At 47.8% G+C, this 23,241-nt stretch overlaps 2 protein-coding genes across 6 annotated transcripts in view; one reads left to right on the forward strand and one right to left on the reverse strand.

The window, feature by feature from the left end:
* The window catches only part of LOC138819687 (nucleoside diphosphate kinase homolog 7), a 101,364-nt gene extending 100,743 nt beyond the window's left edge, over positions 1-621 (forward strand). For all 5 annotated transcript variants that reach the window (XM_070011188.1, XM_070011190.1, XM_070011186.1 and 2 more), the window contains one exon: positions 170-621. In XM_070011188.1, the coding sequence (XP_069867289.1) occupies positions 170-202 (33 nt within the window). In that variant the 3' untranslated portion in view covers positions 203-621. The remainder of the gene's footprint in view (positions 1-169) is intronic.
* Positions 263-20,554, reverse strand: LOC138819688 (sodium/potassium-transporting ATPase subunit beta-1). Its single transcript, XM_070011191.1, has 6 exons — positions 20,310-20,554; positions 16,056-16,184; positions 6,111-6,266; positions 4,566-4,750; positions 2,590-2,670; positions 263-1,678 (listed from the first exon to the last, which is right to left on the reverse strand). The coding sequence occupies exons 1-6, from the start codon at positions 20,404-20,406 to the stop codon at positions 1,415-1,417; spliced, it is 912 nt and encodes a 303-aa protein (XP_069867292.1). The 5' UTR covers positions 20,407-20,554; the 3' UTR covers positions 263-1,414.
* Between the last annotated feature and the right edge of the window lie 2,687 nt (positions 20,555-23,241).

Consider the following 23,241-nt stretch of genomic DNA (forward strand, 5'->3'; position numbering starts at 1 on the left):
CCAAGTAGAAGTTAGTGAGTCTATGTGTTATCTATCTCCTTGGGAGAGGAGGGGGAGCTTTGATTCTTATTCCCACAGCCAGATTCCTTACCAGCCTCTTGACTGTGACAAGTGGACACGCAGCCACAGCTGTGTGTGAGCCAGTTAAGATCGTGTGCTTGTCTTTCAGGTTCAATATTTCTTCAAGATCTTGGATAATTAGCGGCGCAAAAAGCAAAGAAGTCACAGACCGGAGCACGTAGACAACAGCGGATCACGCGCGTGAGGAGTGTGTTCATTCTTTTATTGTCCATTGTTTCAACCTGACTGATACAAGATCAACAAGAGCACTGTACTCCTGGCAATTATTACATATGTTAGAACATGGATTTGCACTGTAGACAACATTTAACACCAGTCTATGGGGTACTGCATTGCTTTTTATAAAGTTCAAAATAAAGATTTATTTTCAAACAAGTGACTTTGGTTTATTTCATACATTACACTTTTTCTTGCAGAAAAAAATAAAATTGTACAACTGCATAAATATAAAATTCTTCCACCATGAAAATGGTTAAAACATTCATAAAGACACAGCACCAGCATGTGATGCCTCAGAGAAAGGAAGAAAGGAAAAGAAAATGTACAAAGCAAATTAATTATCCCGTCACTAGCCAAAGTGATGGGGAAATCCCAATCTCAGACCTAGCTTCAGAACACAGTGGAGGACAAGCGAGATGTCAGCACAGCATTCAGTGCAAAGCACGACACAACCCATCACCTTTCTGTGTTTTTCTGTAGTGTCACTTAAAATTTTAAGGGCAGTTCCCCCATGACAGCCCACCCCCTCCCCAGCCCCAGGAAAAAAGAAAAATAAAGACCTAACGCCACAGGTAAAGACTACGGAGTGTGTTAAAAATGCTCATTTGATGGGCCATTATCTCTGAAAAAGTCAAACCAAAAACAAAACAAAAAAAAGGACCATGCCAGTTTTATTCCCATTGAATATTTACACCTTGGACAGCAAACCTTGCTCACATAAAGTAGAAAACAGATATGATAAAACATGGCTTGAAAAATGACCGGAGTATGCACCTAGAGTACTGTACACTAAATAAAATACACAAGGCAGCAATACTTAGGGGCCAGAAACACTGCTTACTACAAGTCAGTTATGGAATCATAATTTACAGTAAAAATGGGCACGTCCCAAGGCTCAATTTTTATTTTTCTTTTGTCATTTACAGTAGAATAAATATTTTGTTGCTATTGCTACACTTTAAATTTACATTCTAACCTATTAAATGCAGAAAGCTAGTGTAAAGCGTATAGATTAAGTGTAGGTCCCATATGTATGACAGTTTGTTCAAGACTAGTAGGTTTCTGTATCTTTTTAACTTATTAAATGGCTAGTGGGAAAGGTCTGTGCTTGTGATCAGCTCTTAACCTCGATTTTTACATCGAAGCGTCCCTGGAAGCGGTCTTTCTCACTGTACCCGATGTTCTCACCATAGGCCTTACACTCAATGCGGACCTCTGTGTCCAGGGTGAGGTTGGTGAACTGCACGGCCAGCAGGGGCTGCAGGTACTTGGGCTGCAGGAGTTTGCCGTAGTAGGGGTAGTACTGCAGAGGAAAGCCAGCATAGCCGCCCAGTCCAAAATATTCAATGTTTCCCACTTTCTCCTTGTCTTCATCGCGCTAAAACACAGAGTGAAATGCAGTTTTAATGGGTCACGGCACAGTCTGCGGTCTCGGGAGTAGGGGAATATCAAGCAAGGGAAGATCTGGGGGTGGGTGTCTGCCACCGCCGAAAGACCAGCTACCCAGTCTAACCCACAACCGCTCTCATAGAAGGAGAGGATTCTCTGTCCAAGTTGGGAAACCTAGGCAAAGACAGGTAAGCATTTCTCTAAGCCAGCACCGCCTCCTAGGACCAAGGCCATCACTGAGAGCACCTCCCAGTGACGCCCCAGTGGGTATGATTCCAGTGAATAGGTTTATCTGTTCGCCTCCCATGTCTTATGCCCATGTCCCTTTTTGGTACCAACCAGCATCAAACAGCACTGTTTGGGGTTCTCTTTTAATTGCCTTCTCTCTTAATAATTGGAGTACCTGGTTTTAGGTCTAGCGGGAAGATGTGTCAATTCTTACCTCAATCTCACTATTTTTAAAAGAGAAACCCATAACACATCTTAGGTGACATTATTCATTAAAACAAAAAATCAACCTTAAATACTAGCTAGCTCACCTTTCGGGTCTATAAACCATCATGTTGATGGATTATATTCAGATAAATGAGTTTCTTATGTCAACGGAGAAAGCAACATGCAACTTTATTCTCACTAGATCTCTCCGTCCTTTCAAGAAGTTTTACCTGGTATGACTTGGTGCAATGAGACTGATTTCTGAAAGCAGTGTTCATGCATCATATATGAAAACTTTAGCCTGAGGGGAGCTCATTCATTCACTCCTCCTCCTCCTCCTCCTCCTCCTCTTTCTCCCCCTCCTCCCTCCTCCTCCTCCTCCTCTTCCTCCTCTTCCTCCTCCTCCTCCCCCCCTTCCTCCTCCAGTCTCCAACCCAACCTCAATAACCCCAAATGCGTCTTTACCTTGCCAGTGCACTGAACAGGCAGGACGTTTGGATTGTATTTCATCACTGGGTAATTCTCCAAAGACTCATTCTTAGGAGGCTAGAAATAAAACCCACATTGGTCAGTAAGATGGAAATAAACATTTTTTAGTTTCTGAAAAGTGAAACTTGCTTATGGCCCAAACCAACACTGGTCATGCTAAATGAACAGAAATAATAAAACACACCTCGAGTGTAAAATGAGTGACTCTTCTAGCCAATCTAGGAAGAGTCTGTGAGTTTGTTGAAAATAAGTGTCCAGGTTTTGTTAGCACCACAATTAAGCTGCTATGGAGGCCAGAACTAAATGTTAATCAAAAAGACACTAGCAAGGAGTGATTGTGAAGATTATTTACTTGAGAAGATTAACATTTCTGTTTTACAAACTTAAGCCATGAATGAATAATACCATTTATTTTTTTTCTCAAGAATGACTTCTTCAAATTGGCTTTCCTTTTTTTTTTTCTTCAATATCATCCAGGAATTGAGAGGAAGGAATATTGACATCTAAGGATGGTTTCTGTGGGAAACTCTAACATGTACCAGCAAGTGAAGGTGGCACGGCCTCAGAGTGTGAAAATTACTGCCATCATAAAACACAGAGCCTTCTCTCTTCCATTCTTGGGTTCAAATCAACCTCAGAAGTATGATGCATGTTTAATGTTGGAGAATCCATTCTCAGACAATGGGGAAACAGGTATACCAAGCGAGATGCTGATAAAAGCAATTCCAGTAACAAAGTAGTTAGAATTTGGGTGAGAGTGCTAATTAGGAGTGGAAAGGGATAATCAAGCAGAGACCAAATAGAAGGGAAAATCACAAAGACTCAATTCATCACTTAATAGACTATCCAGATGTAGGAAGACATAAATCATAATAAGCTAGCTTTGCCTCTGTGTGGTATGAGTATCACTAAGTCCTTGATGAGTATCTGAAACAAAGGATTCAGAACAGATCAGCTGCAGTCTTCCTTTTTATCGATCTTGATGGAGCATTCACTAACTACGAATATCAAAAGCAGTCATGGTGTGATGGTTCTCATCATTTTATTTCTAACATGATATCCCAGCCTAAGTGGGAAAAAGATTAAAATTCTGCTGATGGGGACACCAATTCCTGCAAACTATCCACAAAGCCAGTCAGACAACCACTGCTGCAACGAAGGAGCTTTGGTACACCTTTGTGTATCAAAGATTCAGGGAACCAGATTCCAGAAATGACATAGTGTATTTCACATAACATAGTGGATGGCAGTCAATCCCTATCAGAATTTAAAATTATATAGTAAGGGCAAGGCCCTGTAACAGCTAGGGAGAAGAACAGCACTGTTAATTCATGATCTGGGGAAGAGAATGAAACAATCCATTTTTCAAAAGCAGAGACGATACCAATAATATCTCTTCTCTAAAAAAAAAAAATCAATAAATTCTCACAAAATGCCAAGGAGCAGCCACTGGCAATGTTTCTGTGACTTCAAGTAATATCCACTTGCCAATATGGTTATCGAAAACATTAGGCCAAGATGGCGTTCAATTTCTACTTTTACAATGAAATCATTATTCAGGGAAAAATATCTTTTCAGATTACTAGACAGTACTTTTTAAAAATATTTTTAAATATCATTTTCTATTTTGCTCTTAAAGAATTTACATGAGATACAAACTATTACCTAGATACCTAGCAGAAGTACTAAGAACAGGCCTTCAGTACTCACTTCAAAATTTGATTTTGCCTAAATCAAATCACAGAAGTTCTGCAACTTCACAAGGTATCTACCTAACTTTAGGTAGATATGCTATCCTGAAGTACACAATAGTGGTATGCTGCTGATTAGGATCCAAAACTGGCAGTGAATATACTTTAAAACTCCCTTGTATTATGTTTCATGTCAAGTAAGTACTTGAATAAAAAATGTGAATGGCTCATCTAAGTTTTGCAGTGTAAAATATCACTTGCCTTAGGTTTGAAGCCCAGAACTCGGTTGAGCTTTATGATGATGCAGGGTTTACCCTCTTTGTAGCCAAAAGTGTCATCATTTTGTCCAGAGCAATTTCCCAACCAGTCAAGCTTGAATCTGCACACCTTCCGCTCTCCACGTTCGTGATTGAAGTCTCCTCGTTCTTTGGGTTCACTGGGCATACCTAAAAATACAAACATCATTTTTATACTGTCCCACAGTTTTCTAGACACTGAAGGACAGCAAAAGGAACCTTTCACAATTTTTTTTTCTTGCCACAATTTCTTATGACAGTGCTACTCATTAATGCATCTTCCAAACTAAGCAAGGATTTCCACCAAGCTGTCTCTCATCTCTGCAGAAGGTGAAAAATGATACTCTACCAAAGGCAATAGGTAGTATATGACCCCACATGGAAGGTGTGTGGTACTTCTTGATGAACATGTATTTGGTCTCTGGCAATATCTCTTCCTGTAAATAATGGATTGAGCAGCTATTTAGAGGATAGAAAGGAAACTGGATCCTCCTTTCTAAGCAGCAGCATTTCTATAGGCCAACATTGGCTTAGCTCAGTAACAGGAAAACTGTAGTTGAAATAAAAATGTTAAAGATTGTCAACAAGGTTTCCAATGAAGTTTTTGGCCTGAAGTTTCTGTGGAGCTATGCCCCGATTATCATGTTAAATAGCAAAGGAGGGAAGAGAAATAAGAATTTGGCCTTTGAAAGCTGTGAGTTCATATTTTGTTATAAGCATTTATCAAACTGAAAATTTTGCTGTTATTTTTAATTCACATATAAAAGCCATAGGAAGACTAAATGAATACAGAATTCAAAGTATCCTAGCCGGGCGCTGGTGGCTCACGCCTGTAATCCTAGCTACTCAGGAGGCTGAGATCTGAGGATCGCGGTTCAAAGCCAGCCCGGGCAGGGGAGACCGTGAGACTCCTATCTCCAATAAACCACCAGAAAACCGGAAGTGGCGCTGTAGCTCAAGTGGTAGAGCGCTCGCCTTGAGCTGAAGAGCTGAGGGACAGCGCCCAGGCCCGGAGTTCAAGCCCCATGACCGACAAAAAAAACAAACAAAGTATCCTAAAGAAAAATAGCAGACATTTTCAGTATATATTTGATGTATACTATTAATAATATTCTATATTTTATGAATAATCTCATTGTAATACATGATTTCTTAAATTACTATTCTTTTCTCCTAAATGGTAAAATGTCTCAATTTAGTCCTCCTGTGAAATGATTTGCCCTGGTTATCATTTGGGTCTTTTTAATTGCTACAGTATAAGATTTTTAAGAATTTTATAAATTCTAAATTTTAAAGTACCATACCTTTCAAATTCAGAAACTGCAGTACTTGAAGCTACATTCTTTCCTTGCATTTCTTATTTTTTAAAATTACCTTCTGAATGTGATCAGAATTCAGTAACTACTGAACTATTTTGAGACTTTCTCTCAAACTCAGTAGAAATGAGAAATAAGAATTAGAAAAAAGAAAAAAATAACTAAGCACAAGCATGTACAGTGAGTTTACTTACTACCACAGTCCTCGAAAATCATGTCATCCTTCTGGGCCGTATCTCTGTATTTTTCCAGGAACCTAATTATGTTCAGCACATATGCCTCATAGCTCTTGGGATTGTTAGGATAAAAGGAAATTTCAGTCTTTTGGATCTGAGGAATCTGTGTTAATCCTAGACCGGGAAGAATTAAAAAGACACAAAAAGTCATTAGTACAAAGTCAATCAAGACGTGTTAGATTCTCCGGCACAAGCATACTATGCTAAATTTACCTGGCTAAGAAGGTTAGATTCTTGCCTCCCTTTCAAAATCAATCCTGTAATGATTTAAGTAACAAGTATAAGGACGTAGCCTTAAGACCTCATGCTATTCAATTTCCTTGCATTTTATGAATGAAAACACCACTCACTGCCCAAGGTCTTACAGAAAGTGGTAGAGCCAGATTTCCAAAATGGCAAGGCACTCTTCTAGTACCTTTACAGGCGCCCATTTGAAAACCAGGCATCGCCAGCTAGCACTGTGCACGGGTGGCTTCCATTCCACAGCGAGCTGTCAGGCACCTCCGCGTTCCTGTCAGTAAGGTTATTCCCATCACAAACTCGGGACTCAACACTACACCACAGAAACCTCTTTTAGAGTCAACGGGGAATTGGGAATATACATCCAGTTCCCAGTCCAAAGAAGCACATCGGCACCAGTCAGGGTAAAATTCAGATTATGTCTACAGTGGGTCTACCCAACGTTTCCATGTCCCAAAGCCTCTGCATGCCACACATCGGGGCACAGCTGGACGGTCAGTGGTCTTCTACCCCCGAGTACCAGATGCCTGACTAAATTCCAATTTCACATGAACAACCAATCATTTTTTTTAGTAAGGACACTGTTATCTGAAATTGGACTTGAACCAGGTATCTCATGCTTTCAACGGCTACCTCCACCTCTGCGGGTTCGGTCTGAAAAGTGTTGCATCATTCCAACTACTTGTTCATAGCTTTGCCGTGTCTTCCACGGCATTCCCTGGCAGGCCAGGGGAGCGACTCCACACACAGCCCCCACGGCACACTAACCACCATCTCTAAGGTTGGACTTGGAGAATCTCTTGAACAGGCCTGAAGAGGGCCTGAAGCACCCTCCGTTTCCAACTACCACTCTAGGGAATTAGAATATACGAACAGCAACAGCGAAGGAGACAAGAGCATGATTAAAATGGACGTAAGTTGAGTGTATTACTATTCCGCAGCACTGTTCGTGGGGCTTGAACACCAGGTTTCAGTGAGAGCCGGAATAAATGGTGGTAATCTTTACTCACACAGTGCGGAGCGGAAAGGGTGGGGACAGACAATGAACCTGAAGTGGAGAGCAGGGCGAAGCTTCAGGAGTGACATCAGAACTGTATCAAAAGGATACCATCGGCTGGCTCGGAACGCAGGAAACATTCACTAGGAATTTTCAAGAAATCTCAAAAGGGAGCTAGGAAACTAGAGGAATGCCTGCAATGACAGCTGCCAACAGAGATGGAAACGAAACAGAAGTCACAGAATTTGCTTCTCTGCTCTTTAACAAAAATCTTGTTTAAACACTACCACAGTTGTACAATTAGGAAAGAAAAATCTTATAAGCCACAGAAAAAATTTCATACTCAAGCAACTTAAAGATAGCCTGAACAATCTTCTAATGATTGTTGCAAGTGGCATTCTAACCGTGAGGAAGCACTGTAGTGAGTGATTAGGCAGCCGGGAAGAGAAGGTAAACAGAGCGAAGGCAGACGCGTGCTCTGAATAGCCAGGGAGAAGATAGGAAGACAGCTAGGAAGACTCCTTCCTGGTTTGAGTCATAGACAGCCATTTCAGTAAGAGGCCTGGCCTGGCCTGGCCCGGGAGGAGAGGCAGGGGGTCCACAGCCAGAGGCCCCTCACTCCTCAGGAAGATGCAAGTTCTCTCTGCAGCTCCGAGTCATGAGCCACGCCCTGGAGGCCACTGGGCAGGCCGGACAGATGGCAGGCAAACGCCTGCGAAGTGCTCTGGCAGAAACAGAGAAGACCTGTGTGCATGGGGCTGCTCCGCGTTCCAGACCTGAGGTGAAGACAAAATGAAATGACGGAAACCAGGAGCAGCCTCTCCCGACCTTCAGTGTGATCACAAACAGCAATGTAAGCTGTATTCTGGCAGCAGAACCAATGATGCAACAAAAACCAAAACGCTAGCAAAAGACACAGCCAGTGCGAGATGCAGGTTCACCAGGGGAAGTGACCCGAGAGGCTGCATGAGAGTAGGCCTGGGGAACCCCACTACACAGCCATCTGCTAACTGCTCATCTCACGCCCGAAGATATCCAGGAGGCCACCTTATTTAAGGTTCCATGACCTCCCTGGGGTAGGTTTCAAAGAACTCTCCTTCACAGTCCCGGTCCATCTCTCAGTTTACCATCTGCTCTCTGTTGCCTGTCTTGACTTCATCCGGGGCTTGAGGGCCTGAGACTTTCTCTTTCTAGGAGGTAGCAGAGCTCAGCGCTCAGAAGTCAGCTCGGAGTTCAGAGCTCAGCTGGCAAAGATCTCTGACGAGATCTTCACCAAATCAGTAGGAGAACACTTCACAGAAGTAATTTTCTAAAACAAGTCAGATACAAGAAGCAGAGGAAGGGCCTTCTGAATAATGTTCAAACCCTTCAAACCATTTACGGTGCTTTTATCTGACTACGGGAAGGGAGCCGGGCCGGCTCAGGCAGCTCTCTGACTCAGTTCCCCAAGTGAGACCCCCAGCGGCAGCAGGTCCTACCTCGCTTCCTCAAGTCCCCGTCACTTGTTTTCCTACCAGATCCCGTACTCTCAGGATGTACCACAGATGAGAAAAGATGCAAGGCATCTCAACAAGGGTGACCTTTGTTTGCAGTGGTAACATCTACAGGCCAAAGATAACCGAACGACCAATCGCTGGCTTGCTTTCAAACTGAACTCCAGGAAACAGATCTCATCTTTTGCCTCATCGGTCTTCTAAACTTGAATTAACCAAGCCAAGTTTTATACAGCTTTGCCCCAACTGAACCATCTGCCTTAAACTACGGATCATTATTCAATAAAGTCAACAACTTGAGCAAATACAATTTTCATATTTGGTTTTCAATAAGGACTACGTTTGCTGTTTGGAGACACACTGGCCTCCCGGCCTCCCAAACCTCCCATCTCTGAAGAGCAGATGGGAAGCTTTCCCAACTTCATCTTTCGGCTCCAGTAATAATGTTCAGAACAAGATGGTGAATGACAAGAAAAAGATAGGGAAAGTAAGGATAAAAGAAAAAAATTTCCCAAGAAGTATGTTGTTTCCAAATAGGTTTATAACTTAGCAAGATTCTAATGTCTCAATCGGTTTGTGGAAGTATTTAGGCAGCCATTTTAGCCTTGTAGCAGTTACTCTAGTAAATCCCAAAGCCCAGCTGTACTTGTCACTTAATACATCTGATGAGTCAGTAGCCAAATACACTGAACAGCTCAACAGGCATCATTTTTCCATAGAAACCTGCTGGGGGTAAGCAGGTGACTAAGAGCACAGGAAGTAAATGCTTCCAATGTAACCATGCACACCATCCACCCTCACCACCTGTCTCCCATACATTATCCTTACGAGTTGAAAAGCAGCCTGGGAATGTTTGTTGGCTCACACCCGTCCTCCTCTACTCAGGAGGATCACAGCTGAAGCCAGCCCAGGCCAAAAAGAAAAAAAACAACTCTCCATCTCCAAAATACCCAGCAAAAAGCCAGGGTGAAGCTGTGGCCCAACCGTCAAGTGACAGATTGTTAACCACGCGAGTTAGGCCCTGAGTTCAAACCCCGGCACTGATGAAAAGAGTCAAGAAGGGCTGGGAAGGTGGCTCAGTGGTAGAGTGCTTGCCTTGCATGCATGAGGCCCTGGGTTCGATTCCTCAGTACCACATACACAGAAAAAGCTGGAAGTGGGTGCTATGGCTCAAGTGGTAAAGTGCTAGCCTTGAGCTGAAGAGCTCAGAACAGTGCCCAGGCCCAGAGTTCAAGCTCCATGACCAGCAAAAAAAAAAAAAAAAAGAGTCAAGAAGTAGACGGTGGTTTCCAAAGGCCAGCACGGTGGTGCACACCTGTGAGCCTGGCACGGGGAGGCTGGAGCAGCGCATTAGCCAGTGCAGGCCAGAGGCTGCAGAGGAAAGTCTGAGGATGGCCTGAAAAGAGTGTAAACTGGGAAAGGGATCGTTCACACGCATTCTCTCTCTCTCTCACACACATATATATACACACTTTCCCTTTTTGTAGAACTTAAGGTAGCACTCAATTTTGTTTCTTTACCTCCGTGAACTAGTATCAACTTACCTAACGCAAAGAGTATGGAAAGGGGAAGACAAGTTCTGTGCCTGGAAACCAGGGCCTTGGACTCACCTCTGCCTTTGGGTCATCCTGTGACCCCGTTGCCTGGACTGGCCAGAAATTCATCTCCCTGCCTGCTGGCAGGGTCACCTCTGTATCCAGCTCAGACCGCAGAGTCTGAGAAAAGTCTTAGAACTGTTTCACTGCTCCACAGCCTACTTCGGTGTTTGCAACAATCCTTGGTTTACAGAAATTTTCCTCCCATCTGCGTTAAATGCCACAAACTCTAGCTGTAGACCCTTTTCCATTTTTGGAGAAGTATTTTTTTTTAATTGTATATTCATTTTGGGATAATCAAATGAAAAATACTCTCTTAAAAAAATACAGCCAGGTACCTAAAATCCTAGTTAATCAGAAGGCTGAGATCTGATGACCTTCAAACAGCCAAGGCAGAAAAACCTCTGAGAATCTTATCTCCAATTAATTAGCAAAAAGCTAGAAGTGGAGGTATGCCTCAAGTGGTACAGCACCAGGCCTTGAATGGATAAAACTAAGCAAGAGCAGAAGGCCCAGAGTTCAAATCCCAATACCAGCATGCATGCTGTACCCCCTCCCGCTGTAAGTACTTACAATGTTGGAGGGGCATTATGTTCATATTTTGATAGGTCTTCACGTACTTACCCCAGTACAGGAAGTGTGCCACTTCACCATTTTTATAAAGGGAAAAGACATACATCTTAGTGTTTCGTACTGATTGTGCTTTTTTGCTCAAGGTCAAACAAGAACGTAAGAGTATATGTGACTTGTCTAAATTCAGCACATACTATTTGCTAGGTACTAACAGCTTGAAGTAAGATAGGGACATTTGATGAGATATAGTCATGTACTTGTGTGGGAAAAGAGGAGCATTCCTGGTTAGAAGCCATTGGATAATCCATCCCTAATTCCCTTTCATCTCCCCCAGCTCCTCCAGTCCTTTCTGAATCAGGTGGGCCCGTATGTCACAAGATTACTAGCCTAAAATCCTTAGATTATTCAAGAGCAACCAGTCCTACCTGCCAGATTTCAGGACAGTAGAAGTGAAGTGTGGGGCTAATACCTTTCCCACTACCAGCCTCCCCACTGTGGTCCTTTTCTTGGATCAGTGCCGCCATCAAATCCTTAAATGCATCTTTACAAACTCAGCTTAGGATTTTATCAGCATCTGCATGACTTTGTTACCTGTTCCTGCAGAGGGATCTCTGCGAAGAGAGATCTTCAAATGAGCACACAGAGTGAGCCTCACTTTGCTGTGACTCTAAGAACAACTTAATGTTCATCTTTAGGCTTGCGACACACCCAAGAATTGTCATACTCTGGAAATAAAGAGCTACATGGGTAGGTGAGTTGCTGCAGTCAGCGTCTTCCTCCCTAATCCTTTTACCAAACCAAAGGCTAAGCAGTAGCTCCTAGAAGCCAGCTCTGCCAACACTCACTCATCCACAGCTCAAACTCTGGGAACAGACATAGGATCTATCTGAGGGCAGGAAGAGAGGAGGAGGAGAAAAAGTGAGAAAGTCAGACCTGCATGCAGTGTCAGCTGAGACATCACAAAGCAATGCATGGAAACCTGAAACACCAGAAAAACACCGTATTGACACCTGAAAGAATTCCTCCCACAGTATAAGGAGGCAGAGTTTCTCCTTTGAAATCTGAGTAAGAGTGATACAGATGTGACACTGTAGGCTGAAAAGTTTTTCTGAGATGAATGCAATCCCAGCAATTTTACTTAAGCACACTGATTTGCACTGCAACAGCTCCTCCCATGGATTTTAAAATCCGACCAGTCTTTTTTACAGACAAGATGAAGCTGAAAACACTGCCCGGGACTGTGAGGTCTGCTGTCTTTCCCGACCCTACTTTCTGCCCAATTCTGGTTACTAAGGTGCTAAGAATATGACCCTTTCAAAATGAGTATACACTTACACCTTTGTACCGGGAAGCCAGCCAGGTGGGACTATCCCCGCAACTAGGGATCAACACACAGTGACCTTCAGTTCACTGAGGAACTGCTAACGGAGCCTCTGTGGAGGAAGGGCAGCAGCAGATGGGAAGAAGACTTTTTTCCATTACACCACAGGGCAGGCCCCAAGGCCGTCAGGGTCAAATCAAGGACAAGGCCTGGTGAATCCTCACAGTGAATGCACGTGTGACTGCTTAGAAGTGTCTCTTCCTAGATCTTCATTAAGGGGCTGAGACAAGACGCTGCTCACCAGCATGGGAGGACACGCCGTCCCGCTAGACCACAGCCCACAGGTTAGTGGAAGAGATCATGAAACAAACCCAGTGTCCTTTAGGGTCACACAGAATTCTTTACAAACATGTCTTCTAATCCCATATCACCCAAACACTTCTTGTGGCAAACTGAAGTTTTTATCGCTTCCATGAAAATTTAACTTTGGGAAGCATTCTTGCTGTGTCATACGAAGTTCTGTTTGGAAATTCTGTATTTAAAAAGAAACTACTTCTTCCAGTAGAAGGCTGAGGCTACAGATAAAGAGACGGCTATCAACAGTTTATCTGATGCCGTTCGTTTTGTCCTTACTAAGTACCATCTTAGGGTATTTCTCCTATTTTACGGATGAGAAAATGGAGGCCCGGGGTGGCTAGGCAGTACTGGAGTGATGGGCGCTGTGTCCAGCTGTTAAATCCTGCTTTTTCCTTGTCTCTACTCTGAACCTACTCCTAATCCCTTAGGGCTTCCAGGGTGGCGTTGGTGTTTAGATTAGGGCAGTATGACATTGGCAGTGATCCTTTCTGAGCTCTGAAAACAGTCATTTCATTTGTCTTAACATCTCAGCTGTGACGCTAGTCCTACCCTTCCCCAGCACAGCAGGAGGCTCCTTCCAATAGCCCACAGCAATGAGGCCTTGGAGGAGCAGGAGCAACCTCTGAGCTGAACATCATCCTTGCTGAGCACCAGGGCACTACATCCACCACCTATTCTGCTTTAAATTTCATTTCCGTAGTGTAGTTTAGTCCGTTCTGTGTGACTTCCACATCCGGCCTGTAAGCTTATCCAGCATTACAGACAGACTCGACTGCACTGCACAATGACCACTGCTGGGTTTGGCCACCCACACACACGTTATTTGGAAGAGATCTAGTGACACAGTATTTTGATGCATAAAGGGTACTCATTCAGGCTCGGTTTTGTATTCATTCCTCAAATTCAATGCGTAATGACATTCGTAAATACTTTTCTTCTTAAAATAGTATTGTTGTTCATACTTGAAAGACATGCATCCAAAATTAAATCCTTTTCTCTTAACCATCACTGAAATGGAGGCTTCGAGACCTTATGTTAAAGTCCAAAAATTGTCAAAATATTCTTCCACCCTTCTCTGCAGTCTAGGTACTTGTCATTGACTCTCCAAATGCAATTTCTACACATCTGCTCCAAAAAGTGCCATGAGATAGCTCTAGTTATGGCCTTAGCAATGGTGCAGAGACTGACTGCATTTGGCACCCAGCGCTCCAGAGACCTCACTGAAGATTACCATAACTTCCAAAAAGAGCACCCACCGAGTTCCTCAGGAGAGACACACAGAAGCTCCACAAGCTAAGGAAAGGTGGGAGGATGTCCGCATACACTCTCCAGACAAGGTTATAAGTAAGAAAGGGGAGAGAGCACGAGAGACAAATGGGCAGGCAGAAGACTCAAGACTTGCCTGTGACTCAGACTACAGGACAGGAATGCATGTTTCCAAGATGAGCCACCAGCATTCCTTTGGAGAAGAGAGGGTTTGTCAGGTCAGTCCAATTGCTATGAGCACACTAAACTTAGGTACTAAGACCTTGTCTTTTAGGAAGGGGAGCTGGAGGAAAGGGAGGAGGGAAGAAAGGAGAGAGGGACCTGGGATGGACTGAATACCTCAGACAGTATGGGCAATGTCATTTGCAAATCCTCACTTACTAGGTTAGGTGTTTCAGCGAGGTGAAATTTCAAAGGTGAAATTTCCCTTTTTTCAAGGGTCTGGAGAAAACGTTTTATTAAATGCTGATTCTCCCAAGGTTATATAATCAGTGTCCCTTTTGCTTGGGAAATTACTTCATAGTCATTTTTGCTATGAGTACAAGAAGTATTTTAAAATAATACCATGAATAAAAAATAGCTTTTAAGTGGCAAAACCAAAGGTCTACATAAATTTGCGTCATTACTAACGCTACTGTAAAATTCTAACAGAAGCGGAAAGACAAAGAGACATCATGCTTTATTATGACAGAAGTCCGTGTAATACATTTATTTCAGACCCTAAATCTCTCTGCCCATCAGAATCCTTGTCCAATTTTGCCACAGACCCACCTTTTTGGGGGATAAAGCTGCTGGAAACTACCAGTTATTAACCAGGTTTGTCACTTTATATACTTACACGCATTCTTCTTCCACTCCCACCTAAATTTATCTGGAGACACTTCTTCTTACACTCAAGAACTACTTGACTTAGACACTGTTTGTCACCTTATTGTGCAGATTTCCTTCTTTCCCACACCCACAAGAAGCCAGCATGACCCATCTCCAGAAGGCAGTCCCGCTCCCTCTGGATGGCTCACTGCCATGCAAAGGCCTTCCCACTGTCCCCTGCAGACAGCTGCTACCCAACTGCTGCCCAGAGAGAAGGGACAAGTCGACATCACCTCCAACATCTCAAGGGCATTTTAATGCGAAAGCTTAGAAGTTGTGCAAGTTACTCAGTTTTTCTTCTCCCTCCCCCCATGACTTGGAGAAGAATGACAGTAAATTCACTGTTGCGGTGCTGCTGGCTTTCCGGGTCCTGGGCGTGATGACAGACACCTTCCAAGGTGTGTGGGGACTGGTGTGGACACAACACAGCTGCGCAGGACTCACACAACACCCAAGCACTAAGGGATCCGTGGGGCAGCTTGCAATTTCTATGATAATCTTTTGTTCACTTAAGGTTTTAAAACTAATAGGGGCAGCTAAACTGGAAAGAGGGTTCACAAAGTCAATATATAAGACAGGCCAAAAAAACCCCACCAAAACCCACCAAACAGGTAACATTTTATGAAGTGCAAAGACTGTTCAAGGTCAAAGCGCAAATCAATAGGAAAGGGGGGAGAACGGAGCTCTGAAATCATGGCTCCTCTCTCTGAAGCAGATGGCCCATCTCAGAGCTTCTAATCACCTCTAAAAATAAGCTAACCTTTTAAAATGGGAGCCAAAGAGAATTCTCTGAAGCATTTATGAGTCATAGCCCCTCGAGAAGGTGAAAACCTGCACTGGAGCTGACAAAGGCCCCGCCATGATCCCTCTCAGCAAGACCTTGAACGTTAGCGCCAAGGAGACTGAGTCTCTTCCAGGAGCTGAAGAGCTCGCAGTCATGCAGTTGGTGAGTCAGGCTGGGGAAGAACAAGGCCCTTCCCTCTCACGCCGGAGCTGCGCAAATAAGATGTCTGTCACCCTAGGGACAAGGGGATGCATGCAGATTTGCCTGCGGCAGAGTAAAGTTATTGTTCTTTCTATGCTTCGCTTAAAACTCTATTACAGAGCAATTTTCAGGTTCCTTGTCCACTGAAAAAGTAGCATCCCTTTTACCTCTGGAAGAACAGAAGCTAGTCACATGGATGTCTTTACCTGGTGGGGCCACCCGGTCCTGGTACGTGGGCTTCAGTTCACTGATGGTGAGCAGCATCACTTGGATGGTTCCGATGAAAATGCCAGCCAGGCAGCCGTAAAATATTACATAGAACAGAAGGATCTTAACTGCAAGGAGAACAGACACACACGAAAAGCCGTGATGTAGTCACACGCTCAGAATCAAAGCCTGACCTTCCCGGGGGTGAAGGAGCTTTCTTCCAGGTTCCTCCGCAGCCTGTTTCTCCAGAGCCTCCTTTCCCGATGCTGATCAGGAGCAGAGTGAACCGCACTCTTTGGAGGCGGGGGAATCGTTCAACTACAATAGACCACGAGGAAACAGCCTTATTCTTTAAGAAGAAAAATGGTCAAGATCACCAAGAAAAACCCATAGTTATGCTTGTGTGCCTCTGCCACGTTTAACATACGACATCACACCTCCTCAGAGAGGTGCATTCTTTGCTTGTTTATCCCTTGACATTAAACACTGCACTTCAGATTCTGCCATTTCAAAAAATCCAAAACAAAAAAAACAACTAATGCTTCAGAATTCCTATGACAGGGGTGACAGAGCGATGAATGCCAAGAAGCCCAGCGAAGCCCTCCTCTCTACCATCAGCCTACCTCTGGCTTTTCACCAGGGACATGTGTTTCTCCTCAGGGGACACGTGTAGGGGAGAATCCTATAGTACAAATGAGTGGCACATTTCTGTCTCAGCTTCTGACTGGCACCAGAGTAATGACTGCTGGATGAGACTGCATTTTCATTTTCTCATGGTTAACAGGATGGCTGCTAAAATAGCTGCAAATGGGAAGGAAAATCTCTCTCTCTTTCTCTCTCACACACACATACCACCACCACCACCAAAAAATACTATCCCATATATTGAAATAAGGCTATCAGTTACTGGTTTACAAGGATTATCTCCCCGATTAGCTGTATGGTAACAGGATGTACTAGGCATCGCTGGGCAATTCTGTGCCAGCCAAACAGATCAGTGTGAACGCAAAAGTGGGAACGGGCAGCCTGGATGGTTATGACCGCCTCAAAGAGCCTTCGAGTATTTCTAAAAAGATCCAGATCAAATGCAGTAAATGTCAGAGTCCTTGGGGAAAAGCCACAGAACAAACGTATTAAAAAGTGGTAGGTGGGGGCCAGGGAGGGAGAGGTACACACTTGTGGAAATTAGCCATATGGCCTTTTCTGTGCTTAAAAGTCCAACTTCCCTATCAGGAACAAATAGTTCTGGGCAATTATGCTATAGAGCAGTTAAGCAGAGCACATCCTAAAGCCACACCAAAATGCTTAATCATAATCCTTTTGTCTTCTACTCATAAAGAAGACGGGGGGTGGGGTGGGGGGAACCACAAAAAGACAGCAAAAGTAAGGAAGAGGGAAGCTACACCCCACTGAATCACTCCCTTCCAGCAGGGCAAGAGTTAAGTGCTGCATTCGGTATCTAAGCAGCAGTAGTCAAATGGCAGACTGTGACGTCAAGAGATGTGGAAAATTTTCCAGTGAATGCTCCTAAGAGGTGCATGAAGAGTTGGTGTACCACGTCAGCGAGGCAGCCCCCATGGCCCGATTCATGGTTTCTTCCCCATTTTGTTCCTTTCTAAGCCCCTCTGAATGCTCTCAGCTTATTCTCCAAGGCCTCTTTAACAAGTGGAACATTTCTATTCATTTCCTGGACTCCAGATACCTAATCCTGACAGCCTAAGAAGGTACATGATTGAAGGTACAGTTTAACACAGAGTGGAGGAAAAATAAGTCATTTTGCAAGCACGCAGAATAACTGAAGGCATGTACAACCTTCCTACCCTGCCTGGAGTAAGAGGAATTTTCCTCTTACTTTTTTTTTTTTTTGCTCAGAAATATTAACAAAATCTCCCCAGTTACTGCTGTGATGTCACTTGGTTGGGCTGAGCGTGTGCATCGGGTGAGACCCATGCACCAGAGACTGGTATAAAAAAAAAAAAAAGCTGAACAGCTAGGGTGGACGCCTGGGTGTGCAGGATGTCTGAGGGGAGCTGAGCTTTAGCGGCATTTTTCCCTTTAAATTTCTTTTCTCTTGTTTAAAGTACAAGTATTATCGAGGTTTTCAGTTAGGAAAAAAAAATCTACCCTTCAAAAGGTTATTTATAGGTAGATGGGGGGAAAAAAAGGCATCGTGCCCATCTTGTTAAATACCAATACCTGCATTATGTTAACTAATCAAAAGACAGAAAGCACAAAATAATTTGCATGCCATGATTTCTCCAGCAGGTGCCAGGCTGGAGTCTCCTGCGTCCATCTTGGTAAAAATCTACCTATAAGCAAAAGCAAGCCAAGGGCATCCTGCCCTCGCCCCAAGGGCATCGTGCATGTTGAGCCCAGAGCTGGAATGCAGGCGTTTACTCCAAATGAGACAGCAATTGCTGCCCCTTTCCCTAACTAAGACAAGCTCTGCTATTTCCTTACATTGCTAGGAAGGAGCAGATGTATTAGCACAGAACAAAAAGTGGGTTTTTAATCTATTGTGGGCACCTTAGCCCGTGTTAGATGACCAACTCACTACGTAAATCGGTGTATCGATACTCTGCTGGATGTGACTGGAAAGAGGCAAACATTTACTCTTTCTCTCACTGTCTCTGTCTCTCTCTAGCTTGTCTCTCTCTGTAGTACTGTCCCATTAAATGTCAGATGAAAGAGCAAATTGTGTTCCATACTGCCTTGTCCCTAAAGCAAATATTGTTCTAAGAAGCATGAAATTGGAATGAGGAAAGAAACGTATTTATGAAGGCAGAAACAACTTGAGGGCAAATTTCACAATGTACCCAGAATCAATGCAGCGCCTGGTCCTGAGACGCCCCAGGGGTCAGACCACCAGGGAAAGAAGCCCAAGCTAACCTGGAGGTTCCGCAGTGCAGCCAGCAGGCCTCACTCTAGCTACAAGGAGTTGGTAGGGGGCAGCCCTTGCAGGGAGCTCTTCATCCTACATACCCTTGAGTTCTTCAGGTCTTCTCTTCCACATTAAGAAAACACAAGGGAGGGCCTTTATTCCTGAGACCTTATAACCATAAGCCTTTGGAAGCTCACAATCACCCCCCTTCTCAAAAAATAAAATAAAATTTTACATGAAATAGAAAGCCATGACTTTCAAAAACTACATTTTCCGTGGCTCAGGGACACCTATGCTCTCCCAGTAATACCTTGGAATAAGGCTTCACCTTGACTAACCTTGAAATATGATGCATTATTAACCCTTTATTTTTCAATCAAGACTCCCTACAAACAGCTTTATTCCCCTTATGAAAAAAAAAAAAACAGTAACATATTTCGGCTTCTTGCACTTCCAAGTGTGAGCCAAGCCCTATTTTCCTGACTCATTCTCCTGCTGGTTTCCACAGACCCTCCCAAGCAGGATGCTGCTCTGGCCCCTAACAGGGCTCCCTTCATGACTGCGGTGGTGATGCTGGAGGTGGTGGAGACACCTGAGAAGGGAGAGGGGGCAGTGGCGCAGGGCGGGGAGCTCCCTCCCTCCCCGCCTCCCTCCCTGATCCCTCCCTTCTGCAGTCACGACTCATAGATGTGTCCACAAGGATGCCCTTCAAAATGACCTTTAGGAAAATGTCACCCTTCGGGTGTAGGGAGGAAAGAACGCCAGGGCCAGGTCTCTCATGTCCGTGGGCCGTGTGAGGGCCACAGGCCGCGCAAACAGCGTCCATCGGGGGAGATGCGTCTGCAGTTTTCCTTCCACCTGGCCCTCTATGGCGATCGGAGCTGGGGGGCGAGGGGAGGCTGCCAGGCTTCGAGGCCGGAGTCCTGACGTGAATCCGGCCGGGCCGACTCCGGGGAAGGTCACCGGAGGAAACCCTAGCCCGGCGCGGAATGCCGCAGTGGGGCCGGATTCCCGCCCCTCCCGTCCGCGGTACGGATTTAGCCTACGAGGAGGATGCCGCCGCCCCGTCCCGCCGGCCGCGGGTCGGGTTACCGCCCGGGACCATGCCCCCCCTCCCCCGGGGCGAGTCGGGGACCCCGGGCCCCAGCATCCATCCGCAGAGCGGGGAGGAGGCGGGGTGCGCACCGCCCGCGCCCGATCGCCCCGGCGCCCCCCGCCGCGGCCGGGCTGCGGGCTCCGCAGCGTCCACCGCCCCCGCCCCGGGCCCGGGCCCGCGCCGGGCGAGGCGAGGGCGGCGCCGTCCGTCCGCGGAGCCCGCGCGGGGATGCGGCGGCGGCGGAGGAGCGGGGCCCGGCTGCAGACCCGCACTTACACCAGCTGCCGCCGGTCCGGCCGAGGAACTCCTTCTTCTCCGAGTTCCAGATGAATTTCTTCCAGCCGCCCTCCTCCTTGGCTTTTCCGCGGGCCATGGCGGCGGGTCAGCGGCGGGGCTCGGGGCTGCGGCGGGGCGGCGGCGCGGGGCGCCCTGGCGTCCTCCTCGCCGGCGGGGCGGCTGGCGGTGCCCGACGCTCGGCTCTGCGCAGCCCGGACGCGCCGCGCGCTGCCGCTGCGGCTCTGCGAGTGCCGGACGCGCGGCGCGGGGGCCGGGCGGGAGGCGCGGGGCGGGGAGCGCGGCGCGGCGCGGCGCGGGGAGGAGGGGCGGCCGCGAGGCTGCGCGGCTCCGAGACACCGACCTACGGGTGGGCGCGCGCGCGGCCGCTCGCCCGGGGCTGCCCGGGGTCCGCCCCGCGCGCCCGGCGCCTCGGAGGGCTCGCGGTGCGGGTGTGCGCGGGGAGCGGGGCGGCTTCGCGGACCCGCCGCCGAGGACGCGTGCCGGACCCCTTCCCCCCGCCTGCGGCGACCTCCGCGGACACCGGCCGGGGGCCGCGACTGTCAGCGGCAGGCACGAACGGCGGACCGCAGGCCCCGCACACACCCGCGCGCGCCGGCCGCCAGCCGAGGAATAGGCTGAGGGCGCGCGCCCCACCTTTACTATATACCGCGCCTTCGCGCCCCGGGGCCCCGCCCCCGGCCGGCCCGGCCGGCCAATCGCCGCCGCCCGGGGGCGGGGCCTGAGGCCCGAAGGGGCGGGCGCGGGGCTGGCACAAAGGAGCCGCCTGGGCTTGAGGGGCCGGCTGCAGAGGCGGGGGCGCGAAGGACGGCGCGGCGAGGTGTGGGGGGGCGTCGGTGGGGGGGGTCGGGGGAGGGGGAGACCCGGGACGGACACTCCCAGCCCCCTCCCCGCCCCTCCTGTGGCGGGGCGACCCGCGCTGGAACCCCTCACGGACCCGGGGACCCCCCCACGCCCCCCTGGCCGCGTCTACCTCACGCCTGCCTGCGGGCTCTCCCCGCTCTCCCGGGCCAGGGGAGGCTCGGGTGGGGTGGGGTCACTCCGGGACGCCGCGGGCCCCGCCCGGCCCCGCCTTGGGGCTCGGGCACCTGTCCCCCCCCACCCCCCCCCCGCGGCGGCAGTTCCGGCCCGGGCCGCGCTCGCCAGGGGCGGGACACCTGCCGGACCCGCCGGGGCGGCCGCGCGGGGCCCGGGCCCGCGGGGGGCCGGCCGGGCAGCGGGGCGCGGGGCGGGCTGTGGCCGGCGGCAGCCCCGGGCGGGGGGCGGGCCGCCCACGTGGGCCCCGGGCCCCGACCCCGTCAGCGTGGACGGCCCGGCGCCGGACGCTCCCCCCCCGCCCCGCCCGCGGAGCCCCCGGGCCGCGCGTGACACAGCAGAAAACGCGGGGGTTCCGGCGAGGCCCGCGGCCGGCAGCGGGGCCCGCGGCGGGGTCGGCCGCGCCGGGGAGCGCGGCCCGCGCCAGGGCCCCGGAGCCCGGCCGCCGAGCGGGCGTCCCAGGCCACCTGTCTACCGGGGCCGCGGCCAGGGGTCGGCCCAGGGCCTGAGCACGGCCTGCCCGGGGAGGAGGCGGCCGCTTGCCCGCCGCGCGGGGTGGGAAGGGCCGGTGCGGAAGGGCCGGAATCCGCACACAGAGCCGGGGCGTGAGTGAGCAGGGGGCGGACACAGGGAAGCAAGTTGGAGAGTCTTTCCCTGTTCTGACCCAGGCCACCCCCCCCATTCTTCTTCCCTCCCCCCTTCCCCCCCAAACTTGCTCTGTGCCAAGAGGTCTCCAGTGACAGAGGTTTGTCTTTGCTTTGTCTTTTTTTTTTTTTTTAACTGGTCTTGAACTCAGGGCCTGGGCCCTGTCCCCAGCCTCTCTGTGTGCTCAAGGCTAGCGCTCTACCACTTGAGCCAAGATGCCATTTCTGGCTCTTTCTGAGTAGTATATTGGAGATAAGAGGCTCAGAGACTTTTCTGCCAAGGCTGGCTTTGAATTGCGATCCTCAGATCTGAGCCTCCTGAGTAGCTAAGGATTATAGGTGTGAGCCATGGGTGCCAACCCCAGTGACAGAGTTTTCATTAGAACTCCTTCTCTCCTTTTTTGTGTTTCCTTAAGACCAAAAGCCCTTAGCTCGCCAGAGCCAGGTAACTGTCACATGCACCAATGCTGAGTCGGGTAAAATAGGTTTTCTCTCTTGTCCTACTGTCTTCCTCTGACAGACATCTCCCACTCTCAGATTTTAGTTCTCTGGTGGTGTTTGCTCAGTCTCCTGAGTTTAAACTGCTCCCTCAGGTTTTGATTTTAAACAAATCCTGAGGGTCATGTCTGTAGACCCAAGGCCTTACCTCATTCTAAACCAGCAGGCCTCTTAGAAACTTCGTTGTGCCCACCCAAACCTGGTATTGCTGCTGAAGAATCCTATCTCAGCACCGTGGGAACCGTACTTCTCCCAGTGGCTCCTTGCAAGCTCCATTCTAGACCATCTGCCATTTTCTAAACATGTAATTCGCCTTCTACTGTAGGCAGAAAGGACAAACTTACATGTACTTTCCTACCTTCAGTACTGGCCAGCTATGTGACCTTGGGCAAGTCACTTGTTCTTTTCAAGGCTTTCCCTGGGGTTGTAAAATTGGAGTGATACATTGTAGCAAGGATTAAATGGGAGATGTGTGGAAGTGTTAAGCACAGTGCCAGGTGCATAGCAAGAGCTATTAAGTGACTAGCTTAATTATAATTCTTCTGTTTCCACCAGACCTTGCCTAACCTTGGGGCTGTTGTTATGACTTTACCACCTTCTAACGCAGATGCCTACCCTCTGCCAGAACTCGGAGTTCCCATCAGGCCTTGGCAGGTCACCCTGACTATGTCTCCACCCTCTATACCACCTTTCCCCTTGCATCCCAACATGCTTCCTGCTCCATGGCCTCCACTAAC

This window comes from Dipodomys merriami, unplaced genomic scaffold (assembly GCF_024711535.1).
Source record: "Dipodomys merriami isolate MVZ:Mamm:240054 unplaced genomic scaffold, mDipMer1.0.p SCAF_81, whole genome shotgun sequence".
Taxonomy (NCBI): Eukaryota; Metazoa; Chordata; class Mammalia; order Rodentia; family Heteromyidae; genus Dipodomys; species Dipodomys merriami.

Bases quoted from the DNA above. Each gene is read 5' to 3' on its own strand.
- LOC138819688 (XM_070011191.1), bottom strand. From the start codon at position 20,406: ATGGCCCGCGGAAAAGCCAAGGAGGAGGGCGGCTGGAAGAAATTCATC. The intron at 16,185-20,309 runs GTAAGTGCGGGT...TTCTCCTTGCAG, and splicing joins CCGGACCGGCGGCAGCTGGT to TTAAGATCCTTCTGTTCTAT. The intron at 4,751-6,110 runs GTAAGTAAACTC...TTGTATTTTTAG, and splicing joins GATTTTCGAGGACTGTGGTA to GTATGCCCAGTGAACCCAAA.